This window comes from Takifugu flavidus, chromosome 18 (assembly GCF_003711565.1).
Source record: "Takifugu flavidus isolate HTHZ2018 chromosome 18, ASM371156v2, whole genome shotgun sequence".
Taxonomy (NCBI): domain Eukaryota; kingdom Metazoa; phylum Chordata; class Actinopteri; order Tetraodontiformes; family Tetraodontidae; genus Takifugu; species Takifugu flavidus.
This window is the reverse complement of record NC_079537.1, coordinates 10,315,151-10,328,481: the sequence shown is the minus strand read 5'-3', so window position 1 is coordinate 10,328,481 and position 13,331 is coordinate 10,315,151. Positions and strand designations below refer to the sequence as shown.

At 43.0% G+C, this 13,331-nt stretch overlaps 1 protein-coding gene and 1 long non-coding RNA gene across 2 annotated transcripts; one reads left to right on the top strand and one right to left on the bottom strand.

Moving 5' to 3' along the window:
• Positions 1 to 3,031: 3,031 nt before the first annotated feature.
• LOC130514631 (uncharacterized) lies at positions 3,032 to 10,565 on the bottom strand. The gene is made up of 5 exons (XR_008947026.1): positions 9,399 to 10,565; positions 8,686 to 8,980; positions 8,345 to 8,444; positions 6,716 to 7,674; positions 3,032 to 5,853 (listed from the first exon to the last, which is right to left on the bottom strand). It is a non-coding gene; the product is annotated as an uncharacterized LOC130514631 (long non-coding RNA).
• An 822-nt stretch (positions 10,566 to 11,387) lies between these two features.
• hsd17b1 (hydroxysteroid (17-beta) dehydrogenase 1) lies at positions 11,388 to 13,083 on the top strand. The gene is made up of 6 exons (XM_057014293.1): positions 11,388 to 11,547; positions 11,657 to 11,818; positions 11,887 to 12,066; positions 12,186 to 12,279; positions 12,355 to 12,535; positions 12,742 to 13,083. The coding sequence occupies exons 1-6, from the start codon at positions 11,451 to 11,453 to the stop codon at positions 12,895 to 12,897; spliced, it is 870 nt and encodes a 289-aa protein (XP_056870273.1). The 5' UTR covers positions 11,388 to 11,450; the 3' UTR covers positions 12,898 to 13,083.
• Positions 13,084 to 13,331: the final 248 nt, after the last annotated feature.

Genomic DNA, 13,331 nt, shown 5'->3' with positions numbered 1-13,331 from the left:
AGTTAGGTCAGGATTATACCCTCGGTCGCTTCCCTTTGGACTTTATCCAGATGGATCAGCCAAGATGATTCTTATTATACTCTATTCATCTGCAAGACTTTAAAAAAAACATGGTGGAATAAAGAAACACAACCATTACAAATTCTAGTTCGAAACAGTTGACCAAGATTATACATCTTTAGTTATTTCTGGTATGTGCTTAATTTATTCCTACTGGTGAGACGTTCTCATACAGAACCCTCAGTCAGCCATGAGAGTAATTCTGACCTTGGGCTATGAGAGCTCCTTCTCTTATCTGCGTGAGAGCTGCGTGACTGTCTGTTAAACTTCTATGATGTTAAAAAAGAAGAATTCAAAGCATCCCATTAGACAAATGGCTGTACGTGGCATCAGCCTGGTGGCTCAGGTTTAACAGCTAGATCTCCCAGAGTCACACTAAGTGTTATGACACTGTTTGTTTTTCCAAACATCACACAATAAGAAAAATGTGGATGGTTTTTATGACTTGAAGTGTCGAGCAAGGACCTGAAGTGCCACTGGGGGCAGTTATCTTACTCTTGGTTCAAAATTAAGGGGGTGTTTCTCCACCACTGTGAGGGGCAATTGATTCAGCATTTTTTTTAAAAGAAAACGACACAAAGGATATATGACAAGATGACATTTTTATAGCCCATGGTTACGCACAGGGCTTGTGATTAGTCACATGCCCTACATTGCCGTAACAGCACACAGAGCAGGATTTGTCCACCAAAGTTAGGTTTGTTGCCCCAAACAGCAACTGATGTATAAGAGACCTATTGAGAGTGGATGAACCACGTCATTAGTGTCCAGAGACACAGTTACGTAACCTGCCTGCCTCTTTAAATTGTTCACTTAAGTCGAAGTGAGTCCACTCTGAAGCCTTGACCCTCTTTGCTGCCAGTTTTCCTATTAGAGCCGGGGTCAGAGGTCAGAGGAGCCACAGCTTTACCTGGCCCCAGAGACCTAATGAAAGCACATACCAGTCAATCAGCCTGCTGGTCTGCAGTGTAAGTGGCATCAATATGAGAAGTTCAACCATGACCCGAGGAACGTACACTCTCCAGGCTGCTCCCACAAACAGGCCCTGTGAGGACGGACAACACGTCCCGTTAGCTAAGACCTCATCTATACAGTAACCTACGTGGCTGTTGATTACACGACCGCACCAAGCTCATATGCAGCTCAGGCACTGTAACATTTGTTTGGCTTCACAATTTAGTCATGTTATTTCAAAATAATGTCCCATTTGCTGGTTGTTTAATGAGTGACACAACCGGTTTTACACACACAGATGGTTGTAAAGTAAATCGTTTGCCATTAAACACAGAATACACATCCACAGACAGCCCGGGTTCATACTGGATTTGCATTTGTTTCCTGATGGGCCCGGAGGGGATTTGCATGAGCAAAACAAGGTTGCAGTGGCACAAAGGCAGTCCAGAGACCTTAACAGTGTCATTATTAAAGAGACAGAGAAAAAAGAAGCTTTTATCTACTTTTCTGTTACCTATGGGTAACGGGCGAAGGCCGTATTTCTACTGTCATTACTTTGTGACTCTGTGCTTTTACATTCTTGTTCCTGCTCCTTTATCCACCTACCTCTAGGACTCTACTGTTAAACTACTGCGATCTTTCTTTGGGAAGGACCTGTTGCTATAGTGGGAAATTTCTCCTCACAAGTGTAGCATCCACAGTCCTTTTGATTCTCCTCTCTCAAAAACCTCTGAAAATGAAGTCTTTCCTGAGGCGTGTGTCGTTCTCGAACTCCTAAAGAGTGCGACAGGACTGTAAAATGTTTCATTTGAACCCACTCTAATTGCCTGCTGTGTAAATTATTAGTTTATGCTTTCTATTAAACAATTGTTTGTGCCAAGAGCAGATTCTACATAATGAATGATTCCAAACCCGGGAGAGCTCCTCGGTAATCTCACTTCAGTCGAATCCCTGTGTTCCTTTATTGCTTATACGAGTCTCCAGTACATATTTTGTCTCTCTGGTGTTGCACAAATTGTAATTAACACCAAACCCTCCCCTGTCTCTCCCCTGCAGACTCTAATTTCCAAAGGCAGATAGAGTACATGTTGCTACTTACAGGGTTAGTGAAGATTAACAGCAGTGCAACTTAACGCATGAGGTCAAGCTTTCATAATAAATCACTCATTCAGTGGTGTAATAGACGTAAGTCGGGGTCACACATAAGTGTGAGCTCTAATCTGTTTGCTGTGACCACAGGGGTGACTGGTCTGAACAGAACAGACCAGGACTCCTAGCTCGTAGCCAAATCTCTGACTGATTTAAGTGCTTAACTCACCACCCATGTTCATCCTTTTCTGCTAAGGGTGGCGTTCAGGCCACATCGACCACCGTGGGCAGCAAGGAGGCCAGACAGCAGGGCTGCGGTCTTACGGTGGCGGATGAGTAGATTCACCTCAAGACTCCAGGATGACGTCTGACGCTGACGCTGGAGGAGCATAAAAAGAAACATTCCTAATCCCTCTGGCAAACGGTAGAGTACCTGTCGGAGGGACTGAAATAAAAGATCTCGCTGTGTGTAATCAGTAGGTCAACACATAGCTAATGACCCTGAGGGAACTGCTGTGTTGCCTGCTGGGAATTGTTTTTTTTAGCTTTAGCTTCAGAGCCTCTGAGAGAACTACTGAGTGTCAATTTATAGTCACTGAAGGTAAAAAGAGTCACTTTTTCCACAGATAGATACAGAGTTGAGAATTGGATTATAGATATAGCCTTTCAATATTACTGTGATTGCTAACTATAGACTGCTACAGTAATACATAGGAGAAAAATAAGCTTTAAATGACCCAAATATAAAAAAGACAACTTATATCAATGAAGCAGTAAGTTCCCAGTGCAGCCTGTCCAGTCTGTTGAGCTCAGCCTCATTTTAGCCCAGAACAAAATTCCTCTTGGGAAAGTTTCTGCACATCCGATTAATTTCAGACCCAGAAGGAAGAAACATTGTGGGAAATCTTGCAAAAATGTGCACAGAAAATCAGATTCTTGACTTTTTAATAAACAGGCTGCCTCTACTGTGAACACGTTTTTGTCAACTTGGCAATAGCTTCTGTGGTTTGGTGCTAAACTGCAAAACAGGAAACAGAAACGAGACAGAGAACGGATCAAAGCTGCGTTCAGGTAAACGCAGCAGAAGGGAGACGGAGCCACATCCTGACAGAAGAGATTCATTTGTCGGCATAATTCTGCATTTCTGCTCTGTGTCTTCTTGACACTGTGGGCAAATAAACATGGTTATTGGAGAAACCTGTTCATTTTCATCCGGGAAGAAAAAAAACACGCGCTGGATTGTTTTGACATGAAAAACATGGAGTCCCTTTAATTTAAAAACCTTTGGTCTCATTAAATTAAAGATGTAACATGTTAATTAGCTCTCTCGCGGACAACACATGCACCAGCCCTCCAAATAAGCGTTGTCACGTTGTTTATATGTGCAGAAATAACTCCATGTAGTCGTGCCTGTGACACCACTCTGAAAGCTGCTTGGGTGTGGGCAGCAACAGATGTAGCCAGGCTTAACTTTGGACAGACAAACAGCCCAGACAGGCTAACTGAGAAATGGAAAGAGCCTTCCCAGCTGTCACTCCTGTCTCCAGGCTCCATCCGCTCTGACAGCCACATCTTTGTCTCAGTCGTGGACGACAGGTGACACGAGAGTCCCATCTTATTTTACTGTGCTTGTTTTAATATAGTACGAGCCTTACTCACATCGTGCCAAAGGGGTTTGGATTGGGGCACCATGTTGGAGATTAAAAATACTCGCTGTTCTGCACTCGTGTCCATCCATCAAATTCTTATCTGTGTCCACTGGTTTCCAAAAACAAACCACTGTTGTCTCAGTTGGAGCTGGGTGGCATGGACAAATAAAGCTGGAGGCAAATGGAAGCGGTTGGAGCCTGAAGAGTTTAACCGGCAACCGGAGATAAAAAGGACAGATGACTTATCACTGCCTTCTAAAATTGTGCAGATTGTTCTTTGGAAGGAGGACTGTTAATGTCAGTGGAAGGCAGCAATGGTGAAGGCTTTGATCATTCCAGCTGGTGATTCATTGGTTATTATGGCCGGGCCGAGTTTGGACGGCTTCAAAGAAACAGACAAGTGAGGCCAATTAACAAAGGACAGTTTTCCTTTACAAAGAGAGCAAATTTAATGTAAACACTGTCACAACATACTGGCACGCGAGATAAATGGTGCAAAACGACAATACAGCATGACCGCAGGAATATAGGGGTCAAAGGTCAGCTGGCTCACAATAATTAGAATAATAATGAGCTGCTGATACAGGTCACTTCAAAGAACAAGCCAAATACACACACACACACACACACACACACACACACACACACACACACACGGTTTTGTGGGCTGGAAGCAGTGTTGAGGATCTGCATTCCCCTTTTTCTATCAAGCATGAGTCCACTAAATTCTGAATGACATTCAGCTTTCACAGCTTGATTGATGCAGATGTTTATTCCTGTGAACTCTGACGCACGACTCGTCAACAGGATCTTAATGGGGCCGATTCTGTTGGGTCCTACATTTAGAACTGTAGACCCACATTTGAAAGCTGCCCTAATTTAGCTCTTCCAATCAACATTTTTGCCTGAGCTCACAACTTTAGTGCTGCATCTCAATGTGAAGCCTGAGCTGACTGAAGGTTTCGATTTTTGACCTTTCGTTCCACTGCAATCATCCATTAAACTCAGTAGAGCAGCGCTTCCCCTGAGGACTGCCAGTTTAGTTCTCATTCCCACACAATTTCTTTTTTGGCCTCGCTCCAGAACTCGCTCCAGACTCTTATGAAGATGAGAACAGTGCTGCCGCCATTGTAAATTCTGCTCTCACTTTCTTTAGCCCCCCAGAAGACCTCCCATGGAGACACACACTGTTTGCATGTGTGTGTCTGCATGTGGATCCACTGGCTACCTACACCCGGACCCCACAGCCATGACTTATAGCTCCCGCTGACGGCCTGGGTTTTATACGTCTCCTCGGGCTCCTGTGTTAACACTCTCATCTTTACAAGCAGCCTCTTGCTTCTTATTCAGTCACACCACAGATCAGAGGTCTGACCCGCAGCCAGCAGTGAATCAAAAAGTTTTCACAATTCTTCCGCAGGAGAGGCTTTTTTCCTATCTGTTAAAATATCTGAGCCTTCAGTTCTGCTATTAAACAAGCCTGACAGGTTAATGAGCACTGACAGGGTAGCAATGTAAAGGTAACCCCAGTTTTTAAGGGTTTCCTCACTTAAATAAGAACAAAAAATATTCTGCCAGGGATTCAGAGTGAAGTAGCTGCTCTTCACAGTGTCCAAGGGTGTGTCTCCACTCTCACGGCAGGCTGTCATCTAATTTGTACCCTGAAACCACACAATAAAAGGACGGGTTAGCGCCATCTGTCTTAGCACCATCTGGCTGCCACATAATCATCCCAATCAATTCAAATGATTTGTTTGAGGAAGTGAAGCCTGCATCGGCCTTTTGTGTCAGCAGATACTGAATAGCTCTTTTGTCCATCTTCCTCCTGATCTGGGAGTCTGTTGCAGAGGGGACAGTCATCATTGTGGAATGGGGATTCTTTTTTTTGGACTATAACTCTGAGCACAGCAGGCCCTGTTTCTCACACCCTCTCTCCAGCTGGCAGCCTGGAAACAACACTGTCTGCTGTCAAACTGTTGTGTCTTGTGAGCGTTGCGATGGCAATGTGCAGGGACAAGAAGAATGCAGCACCCAAACGCTGGATCTCCAAAAATCTCCACGCTGACGCAAGTCCAGGCTGGAGGAATCTGGTGTCACATCCCTGTTAAATGATGAATGAGAGTCTGTGATGGAAGGCGGATGTGCCCCACGATCAGGAGTGACAGAAATGTTTATTATTGCTGCAATGTTAGTTATAAAGTCACACAAAGCATCACTCTAAGAAAAGTCACTTTATCTTCGTCAGTGTTAAAATGTTAATGAGGGCAAGAGCATATGTGCACCGCGTCACATGATCCGAAACACTGATCAAAGGCATCAAAGACTGACAGGTCATGTGATCTGGTGGAATCCACAGGGAGAGGCAACAACTCATGGAATGAATTGAATTAAATCCCCAAACTCACAAAACTGTGTCTTTTTTTTTTTGTTTAAATTGAGATTTTGTTTGAGCGTTCAAATTTAGGAGACCCTTTTTCTGAAGTGAAAAAAAAGCTACAATTTCTTCAAACCTATTATAAATCTAAACTGATGTGTGATGGACAGAGTTTTAATAAAACCAATTCTAAATTCTCTGTTCAAAATTCTAAAAACATTACAAGTATTCAGGCAATGAAGGCATTAAGTCCAGGGTGTGTTTTCAAAATCCTGAAATATGCTGTCAACAAGGAGAGGAACAAAGGTGAGTTCATACCAGAGGACTTGAATTTAATGAGAGTGAAACTGGTTCTTCAGTTCAAAATAATGCCCATATTAGGCTGCAATGCCTGAAATGCCTTACTCTGATTTATTACAATGGGATTTTTTATAAAACCATGTTATGTAACCCAAATAATAACACTTTTGGGCTTATCTCCGCTCTTGGTCTCACATCTGTTAGCCCTACACAGGACGTAACACAAATTAGAGGCCAAAAATGTTTTTTAGATAATAATTAGTGTGATAAATTGCCAAGAAAAACTTACCAAAGGCTGAGGAACCGTCCGCTAATGTCACTGGATGTTAACATGACTGTGCAGTTTGACGTGCTTCTCAGAGGCTTTTATTGACCTTTGCTCTGTTATTTCATAACTGCAAGACAAATATCTGTCTCTTAATAGCTGTCTCTGAGAAATTTATCTTGTCACTGTTGCCACTGTTTATCTCTGTCAAAATGTTCTTTAGCCTTTAACCTTTTCCCAAATGACCCTTAGAGACAACATTAACCAACATTAAGAGCAGAAAGAAGGAAAAAAAGACCACTGAGAGGCCACTAAATAGAAAAATAGGTGGTGATGTAAGATAAGCACACAGCACATTTAGGGAACTGGCCTTGTGGCCTCGGTCATCTTATGTGGTGGAAGCGATGCTAAGAGGCGATAAGAACCAGATGTTTGTTGGGGAGATTTCATATCTCTGGCTTTAGTTCATGTGGGAGGCTGCTTAAAAATAACTGTCTGACTTTATTTAGAGACATAAAAACTTTGGTTTGATGAGATGTGTTAATTGAGGGGGCAATTGGTCAACCAGAAAGGTGAATTTCCCCACCTTTTAAAGACCTAAAAGCCTTTTAAAAGGTGAGTGTAAATGAAACCAGGCCCGTAAATGTTTCCCAGAAACTTGTGTGAGAAATTTTGGGTGCTTGTTTTTTTCCAGGGCAAGGCTATTTCTCTTTCACTCCGCCTTTCTTCATCTCCAATTCTGAGGAATCACCCAATGTGAAGAGCGAACGGCCGTAAAAACAATGACACATCCAAGCAGGTATGACAGAAATGGAGACAGGTGGCATTTCTTGCTCTGTAGGTGTGTGAGAGATACCTGCCAGGGTAACAAAGAGGATTAGCTTTCAGCTCTGGGAACGTGGGATGTCTTTTGAGAGCTGGTGAGGGAGGGCACCGAAAACATTTGAAATGTTTTGTAAGGTTCAAAATCGTAATCTCGGCTCCTGGGAACTGAAAGCAACATTTATGTACCTGAGCGGGCAGAATGGGCGGCATTCTTTTACTCTCTCGTCATCGACATGAAGTCTGCCAAAGTATTACAGAATCATATCAGCCCGCTTATGCAAGCAAAGTAAATAGACAGGATGTCCAGGACAGGGTGGACAGAAAATAAAAGACTAATAATAGCAGGCATCAAGACAAAAGACCCGGTTATTCACATCTAAGCACGGCACAATTGAAATAAAGAGCACATTAATCTCCTTTTGTGTGAATTGTATGCATTTGTGAGCCAAGGGAAGTGGGTTTTGTAAGCATTTGCACATGAGAACACAGGAAATAGCTGCTTGGGTGGTTAACGTATGACTTCAAGATGCAGGTGTTTATATCTGTGATGGGTCTAAACACTTAACCTCCTTGTGTACAGACTCAGGTGTTAACAGAGGCAGGTTATCAAATGGACATGGAGAACATCAGGGTGTCTGGAATCCAAAAAGAGGAATGCTATTTAAATGATTTACACATGAGAGAAAGAGAGAAACAGAAATACAGAGAGGGGGGAAGCAGGAAGCAAAAAAGCTATCAAGCGTGAGAAATGTGCTGAGTGGAAATAAAGAGCTAATGTAGGTCTGCATTTACTGTCAAGACGTCTTTCACAAGAAAAGAGCTAAATACCAGCATAGCGAGTCACCTGCCCTGCCCAGACACACCAGCTAGACCTTCAGTCCACCACATCACAGGCGAGGAACTGCTGCAGGAATTCCCTCTTCTGCACCTGGAATCAAGAGAGGAGATGGAACTTAAACTATGCTGGAAAATAAATGGAATTCATGTGTCAAAGTTAGCATTCAGATCAAAGTTTACAGAGTGCCCTCAAACAAAATAAAAGATTAGGGGTCTTAAAAGAACAGAAAATTAATTATTTTTTTGCTATCTAAGATTCAGATATCAATAGAAGTACTAATGTACACAACTTTCTATTGTGTAGGTTGACAATACAGCAACAGGAAGAATACCTTCAATTTGACCTGTAGCCTAAGGTCCGAGACGTCTGTGCTCTAAATTAAAGGTCTGTCCACATCTCAGAGCAAACACAAGTGCCCAAAGGTCAGAAAAATGGTTAGAACAGGATGTCTCCAATGTTAAAGACAGAAGGAATGCCTTGGGCTGTCTGTCGAGGGATGAGAGGACATTTCCCATGACACAGGCCCAGCTGTTTGCTCCAGCTCTGACGTCCAGCTCTCCAACAGCTCCCGTGGAAGATCATCAGTTCAACAGGGGGCCTTTGAAGTGATGCAAAGGGTCCCGTTCCTGAGGACATCATGGAAAAATAAACACGTGAGATAGATAGATAGATAGATAGATAGATAGATAGATAGATAGATAGATAGATAGATAGATAGATATAGATAGATAGATAGATAGATAGATAGATAGATAGATAGATAGATAGATAGATAGATAGATAGATAGATAGATTGATTGATTGATTTCTTTTTAGATTATCGATCTGATTCTCAGTTTACTGGCTAATAAATCACTATAATTGAGTCTGAGCTAGTTGTGGTGATTCTTAACGGTAGGAACTTTTATTCTGTAGAACAGAACCATAAAACCTGCTGATTATGCCCTTCCACATCCCAAAGCGTACATACTTTCCACACATCCTCTCTCATTTCAGCCATAATGATTTTAACAGTAAAGCGCAGCAGCACTAATTTTGATTTACCTTGTTATAAATCCACATGGCTCTCTCTGGCACGGTCTGACCTTTTTCACTGAAATAAAGTAGCTGTATGTCAGTGCAGAGGAGAGACCACATTTATCTTCTGTCTGCAGTTCATATGTTGAATACTTCCACCTTTGGGACGCTGTGCTGGATGGAACTAGTTCAGCCTCCCCCTCCAGACACACCTGGGTTTCTCAGAATGCACATTTCCCTCCTATTTTTTCATGCATGGTGTCCAAAACTCATTTATAAAATCTGCTCAGTACAGTATCAGTATCTTCATTGCTAATAAAATAGAGGAAACTGTAGGAGGATATGAGAAGCAGCACATCTCCGGGGAAACAGCTACTTGAGTTGTGGTAAATGTAGATTTTATAGATAGAGTTAATGTGCAAATGAATTTTTTAGCTGAATGGAAATTACAACTAAGTCCAGAGTTCTATTTTGGAGGGGAGTTCTGCGAAATGCAAGAGCTTTACAATGGAACGAATCTGAAATAAAGATAACCTTATTTATCTGCACGGTGTGACATTTCATTGACCACAGTCACCATCACAAGCCTTCAGCTGCTTCACCTCTCATCATTCTCACATGGCACATCCTGCTGATGCATCTGCTCCACCAACTGTTCTTTCGAACCTCATATTGCTCATGATTCAGGCCCTTAGTTCAACGTTTGCCCGTTGTGACTCACGCTGGTCGTCTTCCATCAGATGAATGCATAAGTGAACTGGGGAAAGGTTGAATTTTGCCCCCTGCAGCAGTAGTAGATCCTTCTTTCATAAATCCTTCTTTCTTTGCAATTACAGTCCAGTCTTATATTTCTGGCATTCACCCTTGAGCAACAAACCGACAAGAACTTTCTTTAAAAAAAACCCCCTCAAACACACACATGCACGGCTGTCCACGTGGGGTGTTGTTCTTTTTTTTTCAGAGAAAGTATAAATACCTCACGGGTCCTGTGTGGAAATCTTGTCTTTGGAGCGCTTCGGGCTTTTCCAGACACGTCCACATGACCTTCGTCTGGCACTTACTGCTCTGCAGCAAATATGTTGTCACGTGTTGCTCCAGAAAGCTTCCAGAGTGACTGCAATCAGCCGTGCCAAACTATCAGGATACATTCATAGCTAAAAAGAAATGGATGGACTGTAATCCAAATATCCGAGGAAAAAAAAAGATCAATAACCTAATAATGCTTACAAAGCAAGTTTCACATAAAAAACTATTTTGTCCATCATCATTCATTTCAGACCCAAAACCCTAAATGCATAAAAAAAATCTTATGAAAATGTTTTGGTTAATCAATCCAGTACAATCCGCTTTATTTATATGGTGCATTTAAAAACAAAACAAAAAAAAAAACAAACAAAACCCTTTCCAAACGTTTCCCAGCACGATGTAAAGATAAAGAAGATAAAATACTATTTTAAAAACCTCAGGATGAATTGTAGGTAGCTCCAGACAAAGCCCACAGACAGGGAAAATGTACATAAAAATATACTGTACATTCATCATTCGAAAATAAATGGTTTCTGAATGTTTGTCGCCACCTAGCGAAAGAAATCTCGACGCTCAATTTCCCAGCTGAACAATCTTCTCGAGCTTTCTGCCCCTTGGCATGAACGTTGTTCCTTTTTTCCAAATGCTCCTCCTCTACGACCACTACCAGCAGGGAGTGTGCTGATCACAGTCAGTGGTTGAGTTCTTTTTAATATTTATGTATCAAACACATCACATGCTGGTGTGGACGCGAACCTCATGCGTGCGCTCCGTTATCGGTTTTCATCTAAAAGTGGAAAATGCACAGCTGTCACCTCCCCATAAACTTCCCTTTTGTTTGCGTGGAGGTGGCAACGATTCCCATGTCTGCAACAGACAAAATGAAAATACGCTATGATGGTATGTGAAAATAAAGGGAGGGCGGCAGGTGGCTGATAGTGGGAAGATGTTTACAAGTAACTGGCCTTGTGGCAAATGGGAAAAACAGGAGGGAGATCCTATCCTATGCTCCTTTCGTCAGCTTCTCTCCTCTTCAACTGATCAGTGGGCGCCATGGATGCAAAGGTGGTGTTGATCACGGGCTGCTCCTCTGGAATCGGCCTCAGCCTGGCTGTGCGCTTGGCTTCCGACCCCCAGAAGGCGTTTAAAGGTAACCAGAACGTGTGTTGTTTGTTGGTCACAGTGGAAGGCGGCGGTACCGTCCAACTGTTGGTCACTTTTATCGAGTGCCCCGTCTTTTTTGGGTCTGTTCTTTCTAGTTTATGCAACAATGAGAAACCTGTCCAAAAAGGAACGTCTTTTGGAAAGCGTCAAAGGTCTTCACAAGGACACCTTGGACATACTCCAGATGGACGTGACCAGCCAGCAGTCCATCCTGGAGGCGACGGCGAGGATTGTGGAGAAACGAATAGACATTTTGGGTATGCTCAGTAATTCCTGAAGAAAAGTGGAGCTTGTGTAGGAACATCAGTGTTCTCTGTGTTACCAGTGTGCAACGCTGGCGTGGGGTTGATGGGGCCATTAGAGGTGCAGTCTTTGGAGTCAATGAGGAAGATCCTGGAGGTCAATCTCCTCGGTACCATCCAGACAATCCAAGCGTTCTTGCCAGACATGAAGGCTCGGGGAAAGGGTCACATTTTGGTAACGGGCAGCACCGGGGGGCTTCACGGTGAGACAAAAGAACGTTTGAGGATCCACTTGTTCAAGGCTCGATGGAAATAAAACCTGTTTATGCTTCTGTCATGCTTGAAATTGCCAAAACAATGCCTCCTCTGTGGTCTGCTGCAGGTCTGCCCTTTAACGAGGTCTACTGCGCCAGCAAGTTTGCAGTCGAGGGAGCCTGTGAGAGTTTGGCCATCCTCCTGCAACACTTCAACATCCAGTCAGTCGCCTCCTGAATTCAGAGGGGAAGATGCCTGCTGGGAGTAGAAGCTGTTAACTCTGCTTGTCTCCGCAGCGTGTCTCTCATTGAGTGTGGCCCGGTCAACACTGATTTCCTGGCCAACTTGCAGAAGGCAGAAGTGGGGGACGTGTGTCAAAACCTGGACAAACAGACACTCGCGCTGTATGAGAAATACCTGCAGCACTGCGACTCTGTCTTCCAAAATTCAGCACAGGACACTGAGGACATTGTGAAGGTACGCCGTGAAGGCCAAAACTGTTGGTCGTGGGATGTTTGCTGATCGATGATGCAAGCGTGACCTTTCGCCACAGTAGCTTCTCTGACTCACCTCGGTGAAACAGAGTCACCCACCTTTCTGGAAACTTACTGATTGACTTTCCGATACTAATTTTAAACTGCAGTAATAGAACAATCCTTATCAGTGTGTGTTTTGCCTTTAAGGTGTTTCAGGACGCCATCCAGTCGCCCAACCCTGCATTCAGGTACTTCACCAGCGATGTGGTGCCCCCCCTCACCAAACTGAAGGTCACCGAACCAGACGGCTCACGGTACATCAGTACGATGAGCAAAATCATTTTCTCAACAGAGGAACAATGAGTTCCCCCTGTTTATATTCTGGCCACTTCTTGATATTTGTGAGTAATTCAGCAGATTTTGAATTCCTTTCCAACACTGTTTGCTCTGACACTCCATTTAATAAAGCTTTTTAGTTATATTGGCTGTTGTTTGGTGAAAAAATGACTGTTTTCCAGGCCTGAAATATAAAATTGAGGAAACACAAGACTCCCGTTATTGACTCTCTTTGGTACAATTCTGTGGTAGTTCCATCTTAGGCCTTTTAAAATGTTTTTATCAGGAGGAATCCTTTATAGTGTGAGGTGGCTTAAACACGGAATTCCATTTAGTTGGTAATCAGGTCATTAACAAATGAAAGGCACACTTTCAAAATGGATTTAAACTGTTTACGCTCCAACAGGATTTGACAAAAAACCTGTAAATTCCAGTCTGGTCAAATACAAAAACTCCAGCAT